At 36.9% G+C, this 22819-nt stretch overlaps 2 protein-coding genes across 2 annotated transcripts in view; both read right to left on the minus strand.

Moving 5' to 3' along the window:
- The window catches only part of LOC119776533 (macrophage mannose receptor 1), a 28411-nt gene extending 19439 nt beyond the window's left edge, over window positions 1-8972 (minus strand). Inside the window, exons 1-12 of the mRNA XM_038274975.1 lie at window positions 8770-8972; window positions 5920-6065; window positions 5727-5839; window positions 5472-5602; window positions 3076-3299; window positions 2869-2972; window positions 2662-2780; window positions 2444-2579; window positions 1123-1205; window positions 915-1034; window positions 731-832; window positions 496-654 (exon numbers count right to left, since the gene is read on the minus strand). Coding sequence (XP_038130903.1) covers window positions 496-654; window positions 731-832; window positions 915-1034; window positions 1123-1205; window positions 2444-2579; window positions 2662-2780; window positions 2869-2972; window positions 3076-3299; window positions 5472-5602; window positions 5727-5839; window positions 5920-6065; window positions 8770-8824 — 1492 coding nt within the window. The 5' untranslated portion in view covers window positions 8825-8972. The remainder of the gene's footprint in view (window positions 1-495; window positions 655-730; window positions 833-914; window positions 1035-1122; window positions 1206-2443; window positions 2580-2661; window positions 2781-2868; window positions 2973-3075; window positions 3300-5471; window positions 5603-5726; window positions 5840-5919; window positions 6066-8769) is intronic.
- Window positions 8973-11616: 2644 nt separating this feature from the next.
- Window positions 11617-21627, minus strand: klhl8 (kelch-like family member 8). The gene is made up of 12 exons (XM_038275074.1): window positions 21529-21627; window positions 19266-19485; window positions 19114-19175; window positions 15901-16066; window positions 15449-15769; window positions 14908-15094; window positions 14547-14690; window positions 14275-14386; window positions 13999-14167; window positions 13766-13925; window positions 13239-13440; window positions 11617-12842 (listed from the first exon to the last, which is right to left on the minus strand). The coding sequence occupies exons 2-12, from the start codon at window positions 19461-19463 to the stop codon at window positions 12719-12721; spliced, it is 1845 nt and encodes a 614-aa protein (XP_038131002.1). The 5' UTR covers window positions 19464-19485; window positions 21529-21627; the 3' UTR covers window positions 11617-12718.
- Between the last annotated feature and the right edge of the window lie 1192 nt (window positions 21628-22819).

Here is a 22819-nt window from a genome sequence, read left to right on the forward strand (position 1 = left end):
GAGAGCAGGTTTATGTCAACTGTGGAAAAGCTGCAGAGTTTCCCATTGGGAAGATCTGTTGACAAAAGATTGAACTTTTTCCCCTGGTCTTGATCATATGTATTGGAAAAAGAGCCGCCTTCTAATAGCACAATTTCATGGTTTAAATGGTTGCATCACTGAGTTCTGTTATTAGGGTGGTTTTCCTCAGCACAACAGAAAAGCTGGTACTAATGGCAAAAATGGAAACTATTCCTAAAAGAAACAGAAGTCATGGGTTATAGTAGAAATAGGAAAACATGCAGCTCCAATTAAATCAAAGGCATTGAACAGAAATGCAGAATACACTTTTTTAGACTTTTAACGAGGGAGATGAAATTATGTTTTGTTTCTCTTATGTCACAGTTATACTCCACCTTTTGTTTGGTCCATCACATTAATTAAGTTTGTTGTAAAATGGAAAAATTCAAAGTGTATGAATATTGATGCATGGGGTTATAATCCATAGCTGCCCACCAGTGAGGAAACTGAGCTCTTCCTCATTATGAAAGCTGACCAGATGACCCTGCTCTTTGGTGCAATGAGCCTCGGCATCATGCCAGTTTTTCACCTGCTCGCTCTCAAAGTGATAGCAGTAGTCCTTATACAGCAGGTATCCTCTGTCACAGTGGCCATCTGAAGCAAACACAACAGTTACTGGTAGAGCTGGGACTGCAATGTACATACAGAGGGCGGATGAAAAGGAACTAACCAGGAGATGCAGTGGGTTGAGGGTTCATTCCACCTGTCATCTCACAGATGTAACCCAGGTTCTTAAAGCAGTTGGTTGTTTCCCATTTGCCCTCATAGTTCCCTAAAAACCAGAGCAATCATTCTGGAAGCTAGCAGCAGGAACAGTTTATATAAGTGCAAAGTGACAGAGGGGAGAGTCTCACCTGTAAAGATCTGACCACAGTCCCACGTGTCAATCGTGTTTCGGGGCCAGCCAGCTCCGTAATTTGAAAATTCGACTTTGCTTTTATCCGTCCATTTGAAGTCTCCGTCCTGGTACATATCTGGTGGCACATCAGAACTTTATCATAGGAACTTAAAAGGGACTTTTCAATGGATAAATAGGAGATTTGATCAAAGCCAATGGAGGACCTGATAGGCCGATCCAGATGTCAGGAATGTCAACTTGGTGAAAGTCTGGAAGTTTCCCGTTTATGAAAAACTGCTCTTCTTGACTTTGTGTGATTAAAAAAGACAAATAAAAAAAAATCACATTACAAAAATGAAACTTCAGCTGCCTAAAAAAGTTAAAATTTTGGTTATTTTTTAGTTTTTTTTTTATTATTGTCAACAACAAAACGAGGAATGTATCCTCTCAATAACACACAGTAAAATCCTTCCAAGAGGCTTTTAACCTTTCTTTTACTGTGAAACACTGTGATCCTCTGCTTGCAATAAAGAAAGCAGGTAATGTTTCTAACAGAGGCTTACGGAAGAGGATTAGAGCCACTGAAAAAAAAAACAAGTTAACTGATTTTTAAATTTTATTTCAGTTTAACATGGGAAAAAAGTCAGAATTCTGACTTTAATCTCAAAATTCTGAGAACAAAGTCAGAATTTTGAGATCAAAGTCAGAATTTTGAGAAAAAAGTCAGAATTCTGAGATTAAAGTCAGAATTCTGACTTTTTTCCCATGTTAAACTGAAATAAAATAAAAAAAATCTGTTAACATTTTTTTTTTCAGTGGCCCTAATCCTCTTCCGTAGAGGCTGAACCAGAACATTTCATAGAAAAAAACAGGACCCCAGGATTGTTTTTTTTTAAACCAACATGGTTGTTTCCAAAGATAATATCCATACGAAAAACGTAAATCCCTTTAGCTGGATTTATTCCTTTTACGACTCTGAAAACTGATGTTATTAAACATGCAAAAGGATTTTTAATTTTTTTAAACAACTTGAATAAGTTTTATGAATAAAAAAAATGAAGGTATAACCAATTAAACCCCACCTCAGATTTAATCAGCTCAGAAATGAAGAACTGAATAAAATTTTTTCATATGCTGCAATAGTGTTTGCATTACAATTTAAGTGCTAGTTTTTAGTTATTTTGGAGCAATAAAGCAAAAGGTGAAAAAAAAGAAAGTTTCTCATTTTAATATTTTCTGGTTTTATATCTAAACAAACATAACTTTTGTCCAGAGCTACCTCACTGCAAGATGTACTGAGAATACTCTACTGGTGGCCTTCATTTGTTGCATTATATATATATAATATATATATATTTGAATTTGTTAAACAAGTGTAATTTAAAAGTGCTGTTACGTTCTGTTTTGTTTTGTTTTTTTTTTTTTGGTATGTGTTAAAGCTCCTGTATAAAAGGTTCAACTCATATCCTATGTGATGATGGTGATATAAAAGAGAAAATAAACATTTCTGACAATTTTTTAAGTGCAATGTTCTTTGGTCTCTACCTGTTAATGAACAGCAGGTGAGCGCTCATACCAGAGCATGCGGTTGCAGCCTCATGCCAAGTGGTCAACATATTGATGTTACTGACGATCCAGTAACAGCTTCCCTTAAAGCTCTGCCAACCCGGAGGACAGATAGCTGGAAGAAGAGAGGACATCACTCACAATCCAAACAGTACAAGGGAACCCTCGGAAAAATGATCACATCTAGCTGAGCTTACTGCTGATTAGACGTTTGCATATGTATGGACGCTCATATTTGCACAAATGGGACCTCCACTTTCCAAATGCCTCCGACGAGTCTTTGATTAAGGCAGCGCACCCGCCGACTTGTGGGTCTCTGTTAGAGAATAAAAGCTTTAACCCAAATGTATGACGTTTTCATAGAAATAAGTCAAAATGTTTTCTGTGGAGATATTTGGTCTTACACTGACTGGTTGCCATCCCAGTTGGTGAATCCCACCTGCATTGCATCAGACCAGGCAAACTGGCTGTTCGCAGGATCAAGCTGACATGAAATCTTGTTGCATTTCTGGAGAAACAAAACTCCTTTTCAAAGTCATAAGGGTCAAAATTTATCTTTTATCCTCCAGCAGACACATGAATGTCTCAATCCATCAACATATTCAACTCACCAGAGTGGAGAGCCCAATCCAGAAGTCCAGGTGTGTTGATGACAGTGTTCCCATCATATACGTATTTTCCTCCAGTGAGGTTATAGAAACCAGGTCTCCTCCCTCCTGCAAACAGTCAAGTCTGGCTGCCGACCAGCTCTTCATGGTTTCTGACTTAAACTTGTAGCAGTTGGAGCCGTGCTGCCGCCAGCCGTTGGCTAAGTCACACTGTGGGGCAGGATTTGCTGCAGGAGATGGAAAACGGCTTTAACTATTTCCTAACTAAACCATCTCAGTATGGAAGCAGCTGTGATTAACTATATCAGCTGGATTGTTTGGAACTGTACTGAAATGTGCTTTACACCAAATTATTAACAGGTCATATCAAAATATAGAAACCTGCTGGGACTAGCCTGTAGCATTTCAGCAAACTACTCAACTCAAAACAGCATCAGTCAGAAAAACCCGAGTTTGTTAGAGTATCTGTAGCTTTAAAAACAAAAGATCTTTTACGAAATTCAAAATGCACCCAAAAAAAAAAACTGTTAATTCCCGTCATTATTTGCTTCCTGTAGTTTTCTAATGATCAGTTAGCTTTATTGAAAACTAAATATTTTTTTCTTATCTGGAAAATATACAGAAATCTCTTGCTTCTTTAGAGATGTGATACAATTTATAAGTAACTTTGTTCCAGTATGTGCCTCCCTGAGATAGAAATAGCTTTTATATTTGGAAAACAAAGAGCACAGCAGTGTGCAAGGAAAATATGTTACATGCAGACAGAGAGGGGTAGTAACTAGCTTTATTTACTCAGTTACTTTTAATTGAGTATCTTTTAGAGAAAAATGCTTTTAGAACGAGTTGTACTTTACTGTACTTTTTACCAAGATAATATTCTTTTGAATGCATCTCTATTCTTAGTAAAGTAAACCTTCTGGTGATTCCACTAACCATGATGAACTTGAGCTATTTGGAGATCAGGTTAAAAATAAGATAAACCGTAGATATTGTTGTTGCAAGTTCTTTATTCTTACCTAACATGCATCACCTTCTTACATAGCTGTCTGTCTGATTACATAATTTTAAACATTAAATCAGATGTTACACACCAATAATTACTTACCGTAGTATTTGAGTACATATTTTACTAAGTCCCTTTATACTCCTACTTGAGTAAAACAAAAAACGGATTTTAAGTAGTATAACTTTCACTCCAGTACAATTTTTGGATACTTTACCTCTGCATGGAGATGATAAGACAGGTGTAAGGGTTTTTTATTAAATCAAGGAACATAAGAAATTGTTTTCAAAGGACAAATATAATAAAATACAAAAAATCAGATTCCAAAATACCCACCTTTTTCATGTTCATTAATATTTATGTTTTGCACCAAAATAACATTGTGGACATATTTTTATACAAATTCGACTTAAAAGAAACATCAGAAAGTGGCTCAATACGGTAGATGACATTCAAATGGGTGGGATCTGTTACCTACTGTTAGGTTTCTGTTATGTTTTTCTTTTGTTATTGCTTTTTGTTTTATAGGTTTTTATGGTTTAATTCTTATTTTGTTGTGTTTCTTGGGTTTTCCTCAGTTACTGTCTCAGTCTTGATTCTGTTATATTTCCTTTTTAGTGTTTTGTTTTGCTTTACTCTTTGTTTTCTAGTATTAGTGGTTTTATTTTAATTTTGCTGTGTTCTCTGGTTTATTCTTAGTTACTGTTTCAGTCTTGGCTCTGTTATGTTTTTCTTTTGAGTGTTCAGTTTTGCTTTACTCCATGTTTTATAGTCTTAGTGGTTTAATTCTTATTTATTTTTTTGTGGTTATTTTCAGTTCTCAGGTTTTTATTTGTTGCCCTCTGCTGCACTCTTGAGTTCTCCTTATTTCTCTTGCTCCTTTCTTGTTTCTGCTCTGCTTACATCTGCTCCTAATCTGCTCGTTAAACCTCTCTTTGTTTCAGTCTCCTACAAATACTCTCTCTATTCCGTTCTTCTTTGCTGGGTCCTCGTCTAACTTCCTCCAACTCCGTCTCTCTAAGCCTTCCACTTCTAGATTGAATCCCCCCTGATGTCTCCATGTGTTCTGGTTTGTTTTTTGACTTTGTTTTCATGTTTTGATTTTTGGGATTTTGGATATTTGGACTCCTGGTTTTCAGTTTGTTTGGACTTAGTTTTTCATGCTTGGATTTTTGGATTTCCTGCCTCTGTTTTCTGTTAACCTTTAATTAAACCCCACAAGGAAATCACCTCTGCCTCCCTACCTCTGCATTTTGGGTCATCTATCCACTACCAAATCATGACACCTACATTTCCTTACATTCAATAGTCTGAATAATAGATAAAACAATAAAGTTTGTCCCTGTGGACATAAATGGAAATAAACCACTTAGAGCCTGCATCCAGGTTTCCTTACCGTTGATGTATTTGCAGATGTATTTCCTCTTGCTGTTGCAGTTTTCATCGTTCCACTGTCCAAAGCTTTCTCCTACCAACTCACCACAGTCCTCATCATTCCAGTTATCAGGCTGGCCGGACATCCAGTACCTGAAGGAAAGGGAATGCTGTTCTTTGATGAATGGACTCGAAATTAAAAGATATATCCTCATTATTTAAGGAGGAAAATGAAACCAATGTTGATCAGACCTGAGGGACTGATTTATATACATACAATAAATATTCTATAAAAGGTTTCCCATCACTCCACTCCCAGACACCTTCTACGATCTTATCATTCAAGCCGATCCAGAAGATCTCTGTGCCGATTTGTGTTCGCACCCATAACTAGATATAGAAACAGATAAACAGAGAGCTTAAAACTGATTTTGAGGTGGTTTTACTCTCACCTGTGTTTGCATCCTTACCCTTTCATGTATGTCCTGAATGCTCATCAGGTGGCTGGTGTGCTCGATGCAGTATGCATTCGCCTCCTCCCACGACTTTGTGTCATTTGAAAAGAAGTAACATTTATCCTCATACTCCCTCCAACCTTCCCGACACTGACTGTGGGCTAAAGAGGGGAGGGAATTAAATGTCATTTTATAAATGTTGATTCAGAGAACATTATGGTGAAATGGACAGTGGAGACAATGTTTGTAAAAGCAATATAAGCTAATCTCGCAACTAATATCTACAAGTTGTGTTAATCAGAAGGTAAAGTAGCCAATCTGACTACCACAGTTTCTAAGATTTAACCAGGTTTAAAGGCTTCAGATGAAAAGTTTTTGTGCCTAAAGAATTAATTAAGCTCAGAATTCAAAATCATATTCTTATTATTGCTCCCTCTGTCACACTTTTGTTCTGTAAAATCATTTTTGTTTTTATTAAACCCATAAAAAGATGCTTAAATGGGTGTTAGCTGCATTTACATACCTTAAAATAATATTGAATATACGGTATTAAAAATGAACAAGACCAGAGTTCGCCAACCTTTTTTGACTTTGCAGTTTCTAGTCAAAATTTGCCTAGACCTCCAAAAGCTAACTTAAATATCAGCAAAAAAAGATGCAATATATAGATACATATTAAAATTACGAAAATTAGAAATCATATTGTGGTTAATAGATTGGTATATGTAAGAACAAATGAAAGCATTACATTTTTGCAGAAATGGAAGAAATTTGCTTGAAAACAACTTAAAAACAAACTCAATCTAATAAATGTTTTATCTCTTGCACTAAATGCATTATTCCAAACTATTTTTCAATATCACATCATATTCCTGACAAAAAACCTCTAATTTCAACCATTTATACTTTTATATGTATACAAGAGTTACACAAGATGGTTATAAAAACTTTTTTTTTTTTAACTTTAACTGCCATCACAATCAAAGACTTATAGTAAACATATACGGTATATGGTATACTAAAGTGGTAGCAAGGTTTCACAGCTATCTAAAGAGAAATTAAACTTGGATCTGCACGAGCAACAGATAAGAGAAAGTAGAGCCTTTTTGATACGTAGTGTTTCCTAAATTAGTTTTGCAATTTTTTTTTTAATGCTTAAATGGGAGATGTTTGGTTTAGGGGAAGCTTCTCTGCCTGTTAGAGTGGAAATACATAAAACAGGGATCAGTGCCACGCTGCTGTCTCTGTACCGGGTTTGTGCTTTAAAAATTACAGCTTGAAATTGTTTTTTATAATGTTCTAGCTAAACTTTACACCATAGATAAAGAAGCAGTCGATAATCATGGCTAAAGTGGAAGTGGGCATCTAACCTGGTTGGAACAACATACATTGGGGCTTTCAGATATTAAATGAAAAGAAAAAATTAATGTCTCTCTCCTTGCACCACTTGTTTTCTATAACCACCGCTACTTTCTAAGATTGCAGAGCATCCCTGTCATTTTAGTAAAAGTGAGAAAATTTCTGATGAAAACAGGTTCAGAAAATCCCCAAAAGCCAGTAAACCATTTTAATAGTCATCAATCATAAAAGTCTCATGACTGGTTCATATTTACAATCCATTTCAGCCAACTTTGGATTCTGACACAAATCTTTAGGTGAATGTTTGACAAAGTTACAGACAATTTAGTAGGATCACATGTTTTGCACAGGACCTTAACTGGTTGAAAGGCCACCTAGAAAACTAGATGCAGAGGAAGAGTCACACTGAAGTTTTTACTTATTTCATATGCGAGTCACACTTAAACAAATATAACAACAGAGAAATCCTTTGTTGCCTCAAAGTGGGGAAAGAAAGGTTTTCCTGGAAATGTGAGCATGCAGATGTACACGAAGGTAAGGAGATAAAAACAAAAATAGGAATAAGAGATTGAAGTCTGCCAACAATTAAATAGATTTTAATAGAAAACGGCCAAATAATTGTGCATAAAAAAATCCAAAAGACTATTCAAAAAAAGGAAAGAGTTGTCAGCAGGAATGTAACAACTTATTGAGGTTTTGGTGGGGAACTGAAGATTATAAATTCTAATAGCTGCAGGAGGGAAGAATCTGTGATGATGCTTCTTTGTGCACGTAGGATGGAGCTTCTTTGAATACTGGGAGCTAATGTCTCCAGTGATCCACTAGTAAGTGAATGGTACTGTAGATGACTCTATTAAAGTGAAACATAAACAAAAACCTACCTGGGCTTCAGAGTGGCTTATTAATTTATTATGCATGTTTTTTGGATAATTATTAACAGAAAACATTTAAGCTTCAAACAGAAAGGTTTTGGATCGGATTTGATCCTTCCGTACTAACAACCACTCTACTGAGCTAACATAACACACAATGTCTAACAACTGTGTTCCTAAGGCAGCAACCATTTGTTCCCCCCTAAACTTGAATAAAAGACCAAATGAGGTCAACTAAAACATTTTTATTAGAAAAAAAAAATTTAATGAATCATAAAAACCATAAAAAGATTCAAATTTAGGTGGCTGTTCTTATGGATTGGATTGGATTTATTCTTTCTTTACTGACAGGAAGTATAGTGACATCTAGTTGTTTAACTTCAATGATCCAGCCATCTATGCAGAGTTTTAATATTTTAAATGCTAATAGTTTGTTTTTATGCTAAATATAATAGTCTTTATATAGATTTAGAATGAAAAAAATCTAATCCTATTTCATACATTTTCTCTGTTCATATGCTTTTAAAAATTAAATGTTTGGCATGAAATTTAAAGATAAAAAAAAATAAATAATTTAAAGAAAAAAAAATAAGAATTTTCACACATTTTCTGAAAGAAAGGGATGGAAACTCACCGCAAGCAAGACAAGCAGCAAAGAGGAGCAGCTTCACTAAAATACTTCTGTCCATTGTTTATCACTGATCAGTAATTAGGATGTATTTCTGCACATCCTAATATTGAATTGCTTTTTTAAATTTGTTTTTATTTGAGCTTCCCTCAGCCTGTCGATGGAGGATGTGCTGGATCTCTATGTGTCCTGATGTCTGAGCATCTTCTCCGTGGTTCTCCTCTTTTTAATGTTTGTCCAGAGTTCAAAGACTGGAGGTAATAAAACAGAAAAGAAAAACAAGGCAGAGTGCAAAGACGCCCTTATTAAAGCTGCACAGATGACGTATACAGTAAATCCCACTGAAGTTTGCGGAGTGTGTTGTATGTAAAATGATTTGATTTCAGTTATTATTTTGAAGTCTTTTCTTTGCATTAGTTAAGGCTAACCTCATTTTCATTTACCCTAAAACATACAAAACACACCCTACACCAAACACGTAAACAGCTACACATATGTAATCTGATCAAACTGCTCTCAACCTTTTTGTTTGTATACAAAATGACTCAGACAGCAGTGATTACAGCTAATTTAACCATCCAATTGTAAACCTTAAGGAAGTAAAATAAATCTCTTTATTCAAAAGTCCAAAACTTCTAGTGTTCGTAAACAAATAATTGGAAACGCATTTAACAATAAGCCTGCAATTACAGGAAGATTGTAGGACTGTACATAACACCTTTGACAGCAGAACCCTAAAGTCCAGAAGACAATGTTTACAACAGCCACATGTCGGATGCCAATAAAGCTAACCAGCTCAGATTGGTCTCAAATGGTTACTTTTTAACAAGGATCATATAGGATGTTACAAAACATTCATTATGAAATTCTCTTTTATACTTCCGTCATCTTCACTTCGATGAAACGTCTGATGTAGAATTGTTTTACCCCCTTTTTTTATGGTATTTAGGTGTGCAAAAGTTGGACTCCATTTATCAGTTCATATTTACTTTATTCCTTCCAATCAACACACAGTTGCAAACACTGTTATTTGGAAAATATTCCAAAGCAAGTTGCAGAGAAAGCCCACTATTTATGGATCTAAAATAAACAGGTTCACTTCCTGGTTCACTTGGTGCTTTTAATCAGTGTGTTTGGCTCACAACATTTATTAAGCCTGGACCATGAAGACTCAAACCTATCATAACCTGGAAGATGCTGAGATACTGGTGTCACTGTCTATAGTGAAACAAGCTTCACGCCAAACCATTCTGAGATGGTGAAAAAATATCAATTTACAAAACAAATCTAAAAATAAATGTTTAGATGAGTCTTGTTGAGGCTTTTAAACATATAACAATGTACCAGTATCAAGCATGGTAGTGGTAGCGTGTTGCTGATGGTCTAAGTTCTTCAAATTTCAAAACAACCCCAACAAATAAATGGGTGACACGGCAGTTTGGTGTTCTTACAGGAAACCGATCCCAAACTTAATGCAAAACTGGTCTTGGATTAAACTGGGCTAATGAACTTCTGTAACGGTACCATCTGTCCATCAATCATCTTTCAGTCCTGGGTTCTTTGGGTTGGGAAACCAAGGCATCTCTTTAACCATGGGCGTAGGTTTGCATAGGGACTATAGGGACATGTCCCTACCAAACTTTTGGCCTGACCTACATGTCCCTACCAATAATTCTATGTGAATAACATGTTTATAATTTACAATACAGTGTTGTTCCAGCAGGCGCTTCTTGTCTCACAACTTGTATATTGAAGTTAATATTTTAAATGCTCAGTGTCAGTTCCTCTTATAGTTCCCATGTCCACGTAAATACAATTAATCTATTTGCAGTCCCTTGGATATGTTATTTTGCTTTGTTTTGAGTGTGTTTTACCTGTGTTTGCCGCTGCACAATTCTATTCCTTCAAAAGAAAACACCGGATAAATACATAAACAACAGACATATTTAGACTATATTTGGTTAAAATTGTAGACGTTTACCTTCTCTCTTAGTCACTGGTAAGTTCAAATGTAACCCTTTTCAAAGTGTTAAGTTGTCCCAATTTTACATTATTCTGAGCCACTGATGCTTCAAACATTGATAAACAGCATATTGTGTGTAGTGCTTATAAAATTTGTATAAATGTAGCAAAAAAAGCTGTTTTCTCTTTAAATGAAATGCGCCCTGATGCTCACATCAAGCATTAAAAAAATAGGAGCATGCATAATGAGTAGGACCAATGACATCAGACCAATTCAACTTAAGACCAATAGTGTCTCTACCAAAGTTGAGATCAAACCTACGCCCTTGGTTTTCATAGACATGTTTTCTGGGGGGAGGGGTTTGTTCCCAGTCCAGCTGAGATACATGGTCTCTATAGGTTGTCCTGGGTCTGCTCACAACCCAAATATTAGTGCTTTAAAAGCCAAGAAATCAATTATTTTGATAAACTTGACCATTTATGATACAAGCATTCATACACAGTTTAAATTAGCCAGGAGCTTGCAAATAGCCAAGCGTTGTGTGCTTTCTCTCCAACTTGCATACACCAGCAGTGGGGGTGTATTCAAATAGTCAGGCTCGTACGTATAATTTTAAATCTCTGTGGACTTAATTTGTACTAAATACAAAAATGCGCACCTATTTCTTATTTCTACATTAAAGTTCATCCATCAACCCTAAAAAAAAAAAAAAAAGAATACCACAGTCCTTAATGAGCATGCCAGAAACTTCAATCCCTATGTTTTTCTTAATGAGCGGCTTTACAGGGAAATTGTAATAAAATTTTTCTTATAGGAATAAGATGTCATATGGATGATAACTATTACAATGTAAAATGGGAATAAAAAAAAATAAAAAAAAGAGTCTCAGCAACAATATTTAAACAACTTTATTGAACCATTTTATATCCACACTATGTAAGAACAATAAAGTCACGCAGCTCACATTTCACACACTGACATTTAAAAAGACAAAACTGGCTTCAAGTTAGCTATAAAAATGATTGATAAACACCAGCTGCACCATATCTGAGCAACTCTTTGTAATTCTTCTCGTACAAATAGTTTAATCTGAAAGAGTTGTCTGAGCTCCTATTGCGAAAATTCTGCCAAAGGTTATAAATATTCCCCTTTTCCATTTGGCAGAACCACTTAAATACATACATGAGTTGAATTTGGACAAAAATATACTCAAACTTCACATCTATTCTAGGAAAATAGAGAACAGCAAAAGGATTATGTAGTTAGGAATTGCTGGATTATACAAAAATGTTCATATATTGAAATATAATGGAACCATCTGCAGATACAAACCTTAAAGTGGTGCAACATATTGCTTTGATCTTTTCATAACACCTCTGTCAGCAATGAAGGAAAGGATGGAAGGAAAGGATTCAGCTGATTATCTCAGTCAGTAGTTTTGGGATTCCCCAAACCGAGCAAAAAAAGAAAAAGAAACACATGAAAAAGCTGCAAATCCAGGAGTAGAAACCCTTTACTTATCTTGAAGTGAGAGTAAAGGAAAATTTAACAACATCCAAACTCAGATAGATGGTCCAGTAGAGTACTGATCTAGATATATGAAAACAGTGCAGCGCTATATAGGCAGCCTTCTCAGAGATAAATAATCCTCTTACTGGCCATTACAGTATTTGTTTTTCTGAATAGGATCATTCTCAGGAGGTTTTTCTAAATAAAATCTCAGCAAATAGTATCTACTGAAAAAAGTCCAAACAGAAGAAGATACAGTACAAAATACCCCATCAAAGATTACAAATAACACCAGAAGTCTAGAATCATGAAATGAAAATTGTTGCTGTGCTTTTCCTTTAATCAAGTCTTTTCCTTCTCTCTAATGTTTCTTATACAGCTGACTGAGCATACGCCAGCTGCTCTGCTCTCTGTGTTTAGTGCAGCGATTGGATCCAATGGCCACTCTGCGGTCAGTCACCTTTGTCAAATGTGGGGCGGCTGTCACATGCAGTTGACCACATTACTGGAGCCCTGTCCGACGTCTCTGATCTGGCTGACGTGACATGAGCATACGGCAACCCCGGCTCCGGCCCGGCAGTGGGACACAGAACCCACCAGTTCCCATCTAAAACAAAAAGAGGAGAACAAGTGAAAAGTTTAAAAGTCTGCTGCTAAAGAAATCAAATTAGTTCATATAAAGTTTAAAATCCTTATTAGTTTTTTTGTAGTCAAGTTAGAAAACAGTCTATCACTCTCCAAGGTAAATTAAACCTTGCCACCATTTCATCTATTCTAAGCTAGTCTTATCCTTGGTCAGGCAAACTGATCCCCGCAGAAAACATTATCAACAGACAGGGGATTGATGCAAACTAAAGCAATGTGTTCTCAAAAACAAATCGTCGTCCTACAACAAGCTCTGGGGGAAAAAATCCCCATCAGAACATCGATGCATTATGATAGAATCAAAGAAAAACATCTGTGCGGTGCTGAATAATTTACGGCATCTTCATCTCCACCTTACCTGTTCATCCTCGGCTCAAACGCCTCCACTGTGTTCAGGTATATGTTCCCGTTGTGTCCTCCAACTGCAAACACCCGGCCCATTACCGTAGCGACCCCGACCCCTCCGCGTGGGGTGGTGAGCTCTGCCACGTACTCCCAGCGGTGCAACCGAGGGTCGAAACGCTCCACGGAGCTCAGGGGAGAGTTGTCATCAAAGCCGCCTTTGGAACAGCATAGGGAAGATGCATTTATTAAAAGCTGGATGCTATATGAAGAACAAGTGGTCATGCATGTATGAAAGCAACATGTATGAAGCACAAAGACCTGAGCAAAAATAACTCGCATTTTTATCTAACAATAAATACTGAAGCATCATTTCAGATTAAGCTCTGCAATAAAACCTCCACCTGTCAGTGACCAAAAGCGCTTTACAAAACATTAACTTTAGTTTTAATTCAAACCTTTGTGTGTAAAACTAAAGATGTTGAATCTAAAGCATGCGATAACCATAAACAGGACAACTTCAGACTGTAGGTTGCCTCTCACCGACAACGTAGAGGCAGCCATTGAGTTTGCTGACTCCATTTCCTGCCCGCCGCTGGCCCATCTCACACACCTCCGTCCACTTGTTGAGGTGGGGATTGAACCTCTCCACACTGGACAGTGACGCCACCCCATCGTTTCCTCCCACTGCGTACACGTAACTCTAGACAAAAAAAAAAATTCAATTCAATCATGTACCAAACTGAATAAACGACTGATTTTTTTCCTGCTTTTACCCCCAAAGCCACAGAGCCAACTCCTCCTCTGGGCGTGTTCATCGGTGCCACAGCGCTCCAGCTGTCGTTTTCTATATCGTAACGCTCCACATCATTGAAGCAGGAGTTGTCATCAAGACCTCCAATAGCATATATAGGACCACCCAGAGCTGCCAGTGCGATCCCTCTCCTGCAAAAAAACATCAAAACATTTACATTTCATATTTACACAATTCTATATTTGACATTAACCATTAAACTGGATTTAAATTAGAAATGTAATAATATTATGTGTACCGTTTTGTATTCATGGAGGCTTTCATCATCCACTTGTTGGTCAGTGGATCAAACATCTCCATATTCCCCAGGTGCTCATTACCATCATGGCCACCAACAGCGTAAACCTTGCCTGTAGGGCCAAAAAAACATCTAACATTTAACTTTCTTCATCAAGTGTTCTTGTCTTATCCTGTCCTGAATGCTGAGACCCACGATGTAGAATCAATCTTTTCTAGAATTTCTTAACTGATTTTACTTCCTAAAGTATTCTCACAAGAAAATCTTCTCACCTCCAACAGATATCACTCCCACATGTCGCCGTCTGCTGTTCATTTCAGGCCCAAAGAACCAGCTGTTTTTAGTGATCGAGTAGCATTCGATGCTACGAAATGGGTCCCCAGAACCTCCCCGGCCCCCCACACAGAACAGAACCCCTAAACAATGAGACAAATGCAAAAAATAAATACATAAACAAACCACAAATAATTGGCTCTTTGACATGTAACAACAAAGATACTTCCAAACAGTCAGCACTACACCAGCAAGAACATGCATACATTGCAGTACAGAAAGCTTCCTTTACCATAACAGAAATCACTGGAGGTCACTATTTGATCAAAGAAGTTCAGAAATCCTCCCATATAGTAGTACCTGCTGTGTGCCTCCGTGGGACTGTGCGGACAGAATACTCAAAGTCTGGGACCACCTTGTTACTGAGGTGGAGATGATAGTTTCTGGCCTCGTCCATCAGGTCACGGCAGTCCAGGTTACCTTTGATCATCTCTTCTTTCGCCACTGTTCCTGTGAGGAAATCCACCGGCAGCAGCGGCAGCCGCACCTGCAGGAAGCAGGAGTGAAATTAACTAACAGCAAGAGGTTATAAATATTTTACCATGAAGAGTATAAACTTTTCTAGACAACACTTAGGGGTTGCCTGTCCTTTCATTTCACTTGTAAATCCCCGGGAGGGAGGGAGGGAGGGAAGGAAGGAAGGAAGGAAGGAAGGAAGGAAGGAAGGAAGGAAGGAAGGAAGGAAGGAAGGAAGGAAGGAAGGAAGGAAGGAAGGAAGGAAGGAAGGAAGGAAGGAAGGAAGGAAGGAAGGAAGGAAGGAAGGAAGGAAGGAAGGAAGGAAGGAAGGAAGGAAGGAAGGAAGGAAGGAAGGAAGGAAGATTCATAATAAAAATAGTCTAACCTGAGACATTATCTGGTCCAGCCAGGCTTCATGGTGCTGCGGGTTTGCTTTCAGCCACTTCACAGCTGCGTTATACACTTGTGTCTCTGAGTGGATATTGAGGTCGCAAGAGGATAATAATGTGCGCAGGTGTTGGGGTGACACGCATGTGAAATCCTCACACTCCACCACCTCGGTGAAGTGCTCGCAGGCATAGCGGTCGGCCATGTCCATCAGGTCCACACGGTTGTGGCTCTCAGCAAAGGTTCGTACTGCAAGGCAGTTGGTGGGGTGGAAGTGGGCCTTCATGTATTCACAGCAGGCTCTGGCAACCAGCTCCACCTATCAGAGTCAAGGTTGTAGATCATTCATCCTTACATGGGGTAGGGTTTTTATTATCAAATCTAAACTGCATTTTACATTAAACTAAACCTTCAGAATAAAACACTAAAGAGAGAGAGTATTTTGTTTACCTGCAGGATGCAAGCAGCATAGAGCAGAGGCTGAACATTGTCAACAGTTAGAGTGAGTTTGGAGGAATAGGCAAAGTGCACCAAGTCCTGGATGGCATCTCCATCAAAGTCTTTAATCTCTATAAGATCCTGCTTGGCTTCAGACATGTCTGACAGGAACATGGCCCTGAGGAGACATAAAGGATTATCACTTCAATATCTGATACGACAAAAACAAACAAACATCCAAATAATCAACTTCAATCCCCATTGTTGAATGCATACAAGTACTTAATAAACAAATCTAAGTTCAACAAAGTTACCCACTTGCTTTGGTTATGGGTATTTATATAGATGGATATTTATATATATAGTTATTGCACTGGGTGTCAAATGTAGAGAAACAGGTTATTGCACAGGGTATCAAATAGTAATTGCAAATTATACATAATGAGAAAATATTGAGAAAATCTGTTTATGGCAGCGCTCATCCATCTGAAATGGCTCCTGTGAAAAGTGTTTGCAAAGGAGAGGGACATTCAGTTTGATTCTTCGAGCTGATTGGGGAATCACCAAGTGGCAGATGCCTCCCATGTCGAGATTACAGCCAATCACAGCAGCAGTAGCAGCTGTGACATGTCACATTCTTAATTTGTTTCACAACTAGCGGAGTTAACTTATAAATCCAAGTCTTTCCAAATCGGGTCCGGAGGAACGGGCAAACATCATTCCCTTCCACAAAGGTACAGACTCTACCTTCTAATTGTTTTTCAAAAAAGATAGAGGGAATTCCAGCTAAAAAGTGGTGGAGCCATCTTTGTTTTGCTTCAGTTTGTCACTTCTGGTTATCATCACACAGGTCACTGCATTACATTACTTTGGAACATGTCTGTATTTGAGGCTAACAAACCTGTTGGCTTCTGTTGAGAAGTATTTTCAGGAGTTTGTGAATTCATAAACTAGCATAAAATTATCATACAATAAAAAATACAAAACAAAGCACATAGCCAGATAACCTACAGAAAGTGATACATTTTGGTATGACAATCTTAGAAATGTAGAGAATAATTATGTATAACAGAAACTCCATTAAAGTACTGTCCCCGATAAAAAAAAAAAAACTCTTAACAGTTAATTTAACAGAAAACCATCACATTCCCATCCATCATTTCCAGCAATATCTTATCACAGTGCTTGATCTACAGGTGCTGGTCATAAAATTAGAATATCATGAAAAAGTAGATTGATTTCAGTAATTCCATTTAAAAAGTGAAACTTGTATATTATATTCATACATTACATACAAACTCATATATTTCAGATGTTTATTTTGTTTAATTTTGATGATTACAAATGACAACAAATGAAAATCTCAAATTCATCATATCAGAAAATTAGAATATTGTGAAAAGGTTCAAAATTGATGGCCCCTGGTGCCACACTCTAATCAGCTAATTAACTCAAACCACCTGCAAAAGCCTTTAAATGGGCTTTCAGTCTAGTTCTATAGGCTACACAATCATGGGGAAGACTGCTGACTTGACAGTTGTCCAAAAGACGACCATCGACACCTTGCACAAGGAGGGCAAGACACAAAAGGTCATCGCTAAAGAGGCTGGCTGTTCACAGAGCTCAGTGTCCAAGCACATTAATAGAGAGGCGAAGGGAAGGAAAAGATGTGGTCGAAAAAAGTGTACAAGCAAGAGAGATAACCGCACCCTGGAGAGGATTGTGAAACAAAACCCATTCAAAAATGTGGGGGAGATTCACAAAGAGTGGACTGCAGCTGGAGTGAGTGCTTCAAGAACCACCACACACAGACGTATGAAAGACATGGGTTTCTGCTGTCGCATTCCTTGTGTCAAGCCACTCTTGAACCACAGACAGCGTCAGAAGCGTCTTGCCTGGGCTAAAGAGAAACAGGACTGGACTGCTGGTGAGTGGTCCAAAGTCATGTTCTCTGATGAAAGTAAATTTTGCATTTCCTTTGGAAATCAAGGTCCCAGAGTCTGGAGGAAAAGAAGAGAGGCACTTCATCCACGTTGCTTGAAGTCCAGTGTAAAGTTTCCACAGTCAGTGATGGTTTGGGGTGCCATGTCATCTGCTGGTGTTGGTCCATTGTGTTTTCTGAGGTCCAGGGTCAACGCAGCCACATACCAGGAAGTTTTAGAGCACTTCATGCTTCCTGCAGCTGACCAACTTTTTGGAGATGCAGATTTCATTTTCCAACAGGACTTGGCACCTGCACACAGTGCCAAAGCTACCAGTACCTGGTTGAAGGACCATGGTATCCCTGTTCTTAATTGGCCAGCAAACTCTCCTGACCTTAACCCCATAGAAAATCTATGGGGTATTGTGAAGAAGAAGATGCAATACACCAGACCCAACAATTCAGAAGAGCTAAAAGCCACTATTAGAGCAACCTGGGCTATCATAACACCTGAGCAGTGCCACAGACTGATCGACTCCATGCCACGCTGCATTGCTGCAGTAATACAGGCCAAAGGAGGCCCAACTAAATACTGAGTGCTGTACATGCTCATACTTTTCATGTTCATACTTTTCAGTTGGCCAACATTTCTATAAATCCTTTGTTTTTATTGGCCTTCAGTAATATTCTAATTTTCTGATATGATGAATTTGAGATTTTCATTTGTTGTCATTTGTAATCATCAAAATTAAACAAAATAAACATCTGAAATATATGAGTTTGTATGTAATGTATGAATATAAATACAAGTTTCACTTTTTAAATGGAATTACTGAAATCAATCTACTTTTTCATGATATTCTAATTTTATGACCAGCACCTGTACATCTGATCTTGAACTCTTTTTTTTTTTTGTTATACAATTGATCAAAATAATTTATTTCCACATTCCACATTTATTTCCACATTTCACAAAAGGGGAGTGTTGGCCTAGTGGTTAGAGCTGTGCACTTGTGCACTGAGAGGGTTGCAAGTACCCGATTCAATCCCTACAGCCTCCACTCTGGGTCTGAGCAAGACCCTTAACTCCACACTGCTCTCTGAGCGCCGCACAATGGCAGCCCACTGCTCCCCAAGGGGATGGGTTAGATTCAGAGTTAAATTTCTCCAGTGTGATATTTGTTAAGGTCAATTATGGTTATTATTATATATTTTTGATACCTTTCATTTCAGTTGTTTCAAACAAGTGAAAAAAAGGCAATTCTGTGTACCAAAGGTAAAGAAACACAGCAAACTAAACCTACCGGAAGTAGGGAATAACACAAGCTAGAACTAACTTGTGACATGGTATCAATCTACTGCCAACCTATAAGAAAGAGAAGCACAGAATACATGATGCAAGAAACGGTAAATTAAACTATGCTGACGAGTACACAAAGGGCATAGCCATTTCTACCTTCAGTGTGACATCACACAGCTCCCCGACTTCATAGAAATGCCTTAGAGAGTTATGGAAGTCCTTCCAGGCTTCATGAGCCTCAAAGACAAATGAGCCGTCAGGCTCACATTCTGCTTTGGACGCCCTGTTTCCTGGACGTTTCTCCTTGGACTTCTGCTGCTTGGCATTCTCTGGCACCACGTCCCCCGGTGCCATGGTGGGCTACAGGAAATGGCACCTGCAAAGAAGAAGAGAGAAAATGTAACACAAACCCTCAGCGAAAACACCAATGTACAAGAATATAGGAAGCACATAATCTATGGTTATTTACTAACTTATTAAACTATGCCACACAAAAACAATATAAGATACAGACTTGTACCATCACGATAATACAACCAGAGCATTTTTGCTGCAATGTTTACCAATACATACCATGTAATGTCAACAAAACATCCTAAATAAGACTTAAACTTTTATAACTATCACCTGAAGAGGTCAATGACAGATAATAAACTTATTTTACAAGTAGAACTGGGTTGTAGGGCGAATTCCTGTGTTGACTCGCAGTAAAATTCAAATTCATTTAAGGATAAAGTACGACTTTTTATATATATTTTTCTGATGAAATTATTCGATTATAATATCCTATAAATTAAATACCAATGTTTTTTTTACTACCAATTTTGACTAAATCCCTCTTTTCATGTTTAAGTTTTACAATGAATATGAAATATATTACTAGAAAGTTCAAGATGTGCAAAAAATTATCATAAAATATTGATGTTTTACAACAATGAACATCCAGCAAACTAAATGTTTACAGCTAGTGGATGCACACAGAGAAGCCGTTTATCAGGTAAAAGCACACATCTACGAAGAAAAAGTGATGAGCGGACGTCACTCTGAGCTATGAAAGCCTAAAAGGTTCATAAACAAAAAAAAAAAAAAAAATGTATTAATCGATAATATCGATTAATTGCCCAGCCCTAGATTATCCTGATCCATTTTCTAGAAATTCAGTCAATTTTCTAACAGTGGAAGACAAACAGTTAATCAAAATCCTTGATACTGATGAGATGAAAACACCATAGTAAAGACATCAGCCTGAGCAGGGCTTAAACTTTACCCACACCTAATAGCTGCTATGTTGTATCTCCTGACCTTAGAATGGTCTGGTCTAAATAAACTCAGTGTATTACCCCTTATCACTAGTTCTCTCAGATGTGAGAGCAGAAATCAAGTCCCTTAAAATCGAACAGAGAATCAGTTCCATTCCACTTTGAAAACCCTCAACATTTTAAGACATGAAGAAATATATCAAAAACTGAAAACTATTTGTCAGTACTTTTGTTTCCTCAGGGTTACCAAACATCCTAAAACTCATAATTTGTTATGAGTGTAGAAAATAAAGAACACACGCTCAAGTTTACAACACATCACAAACCAAGATAATAAACAACACAAGATGACTCAAACAGAAGGATGAACAGATAACCAGACTGACAAATCAATGGAATGACTAGAATATAAAATGGACTGAGATAAAAAAAAATAAAAAAAACAATAACAACAATAATACACAATATAAAAAAATGTAGACTTATTTTTTCCACACTTATTCAGACTTGGGAGAAAAGTAAAAGTATATTTTCTTTTTTAAAGATAATGATTCCAACGGCTCATACCTGGTCGTGCCTTGTGAAGTAAATCAGATTAGTAATATTTCAACATTTAGTCCCTTTACCCATTTCAAGACAAACATTTTTATCTTTAACAAATGTGCCACTATTCAATGTCCTAAATATAGTTTTAGCATTATAATATAAGTTCAGAATCAATATGGTTAAAACAAATCCTTAGCTAGAAAGCATTTCTGACCAATATTAGCCAAATACACTGTAGCTATATGGAGTGATTTATTAAACTAAAGCTAAAATTAAATATCGTACCCCAAACAAAATAAGCCGTAAGTCACCTTTTTTCGTGTACGATTACTCAGACGTTACCATGCTTTTTATAATACCATTTCTAACCCAACTCCTAGTCAGTTAATCAGGTTAATTGTAACGAAGGTGATTAAATTGATAAATGAAGCTAGCCAGGCTAACGGTTGACTGCTAGCTTGTTTGCTAACAGCATCGGCATGACAGTTAGCTTGTCAGGAAACGCCGAGAGCTTAACCGTGACATGTCGACATATTCAGTGCACAGCGATAGAAAGTCTAGTAAAATGTTAAAAGAACTGTTCATTAATTTAAATATATAGCCAAACAACGTACCTCATTTCCGAGAAAGATTTAAAGTGCCAGCTTCTTTGAGTGGTAAGCTTAACAGTTGTGACAAGGGGTTTCTGGGTATTGTAGTCGGGGGGGGAAAACGTGTCGGCGAAGGACTACAATTACAATCAGATTTATTGCCAACTAGGTTTGCACTTACAACGAATTTGACCTGGTGTATAAAAATAAATAAATAAATAAATATATACATATATATATTACTGCCGACTACTTATTCACAGTAACAATTGTTTACATATACATTTGCAATACCGTACTTTAACTGTAATATGCAATTACCTTCCACTGCATTAATTTAGATAGCATATATATATATATATATATATATATATATATATATATATATATATATATATATATATATATATATATATATATATATATATATATATATATATATATATATATATATATATAATATAAAACCTATAATATAATAATTCAGGGATGTCAACTCTCACCCATTGGGAGTGAGTCTCACCCATCTCAAGGTATTAACACACTCTCGCTCCATATATTCACACTAAAAAGGATCACATCCAATGATTTGTTTTCTCTTGGTGTTCACCTGGTGTTTTTTTTTTTTTTGGGTCCCAGTTTTAGTCCAATGTTTTGCTCACAAGTTAAATAATTATTGCTCAGTCTAGTTTAATAATCTCCCATTGACATTTAGGAGTAACTAAACCAACACAAATATTTAAATTCTTAAAGCTTTCAGGTTTAAGAACACAAAGAAAAATAACCATTGCATTTTATTTTTCAAATGATCAGCCACCCAAGAAAAGACCAACCGCATTCAGAGAGGATGTGCAGAACAGCTAATTTATCCTGGATACATATAGGAGAAACCACAGGGATTTTCTTTTATTATTACATTTATTCATTTATCTTTATTCCAGTCCATTAAATTGTTTAAAACAGTATTTCCATCACAACGGCCAAATGAAACATCCAGAGAAGTGCTGTCTCCTGTCATGGTGAGTTTTTATAAAATCTACAGCCTCTTAGAAAGTCTGAATTGTTTAGCCGTTTTGTCAGTTGAAAGAAAAAGTAATAACATAATGAATGATGCTTTTTAATTCTTAGCCTATTACCAAATTTTCATACACAGTGTAGTTTGCATAGGTTTCAATTGCCCTGTTTCCTGTATCAGTGTCAGTAATCCCGTTATAGCTTAGTAGTTCCCCATTGTTTAATTTACTTGAACTGCAGAGAATAATTAATGAGCAAAGTTGTGAAATTCTTAGATTAAAGTATATTTAATATGCAAGTA

This window comes from Cyprinodon tularosa, unplaced genomic scaffold (genome assembly GCF_016077235.1).
Source record: "Cyprinodon tularosa strain WSP-4 unplaced genomic scaffold, ASM1607723v1 ctg94, whole genome shotgun sequence".
Taxonomy (NCBI): Eukaryota; Metazoa; Chordata; class Actinopteri; order Cyprinodontiformes; family Cyprinodontidae; genus Cyprinodon; species Cyprinodon tularosa.

What these genes read in the sequence shown, in the direction of transcription:
- klhl8 (XM_038275074.1), bottom strand. Translation starts at nt 19,463, where the DNA reads ATGGCACCGGGGGACGTGGTGCCAGAGAATGCCAAGCAGCAGAAGTCC. An exon ending in ATGCTGCTTGCATCCTGCAG is followed by an intron (nt 15,770 to 15,900) that starts GTAAACAAAATA and finishes TGACTCTGATAG; the next exon opens with GTGGAGCTGGTTGCCAGAGC. An exon ending in TGGCTGCCTCTACGTTGTCG is followed by an intron (nt 13,441 to 13,765) that starts GTGAGAGGCAAC and finishes GCTGTTCCAAAG; the next exon opens with GCGGCTTTGATGACAACTCT.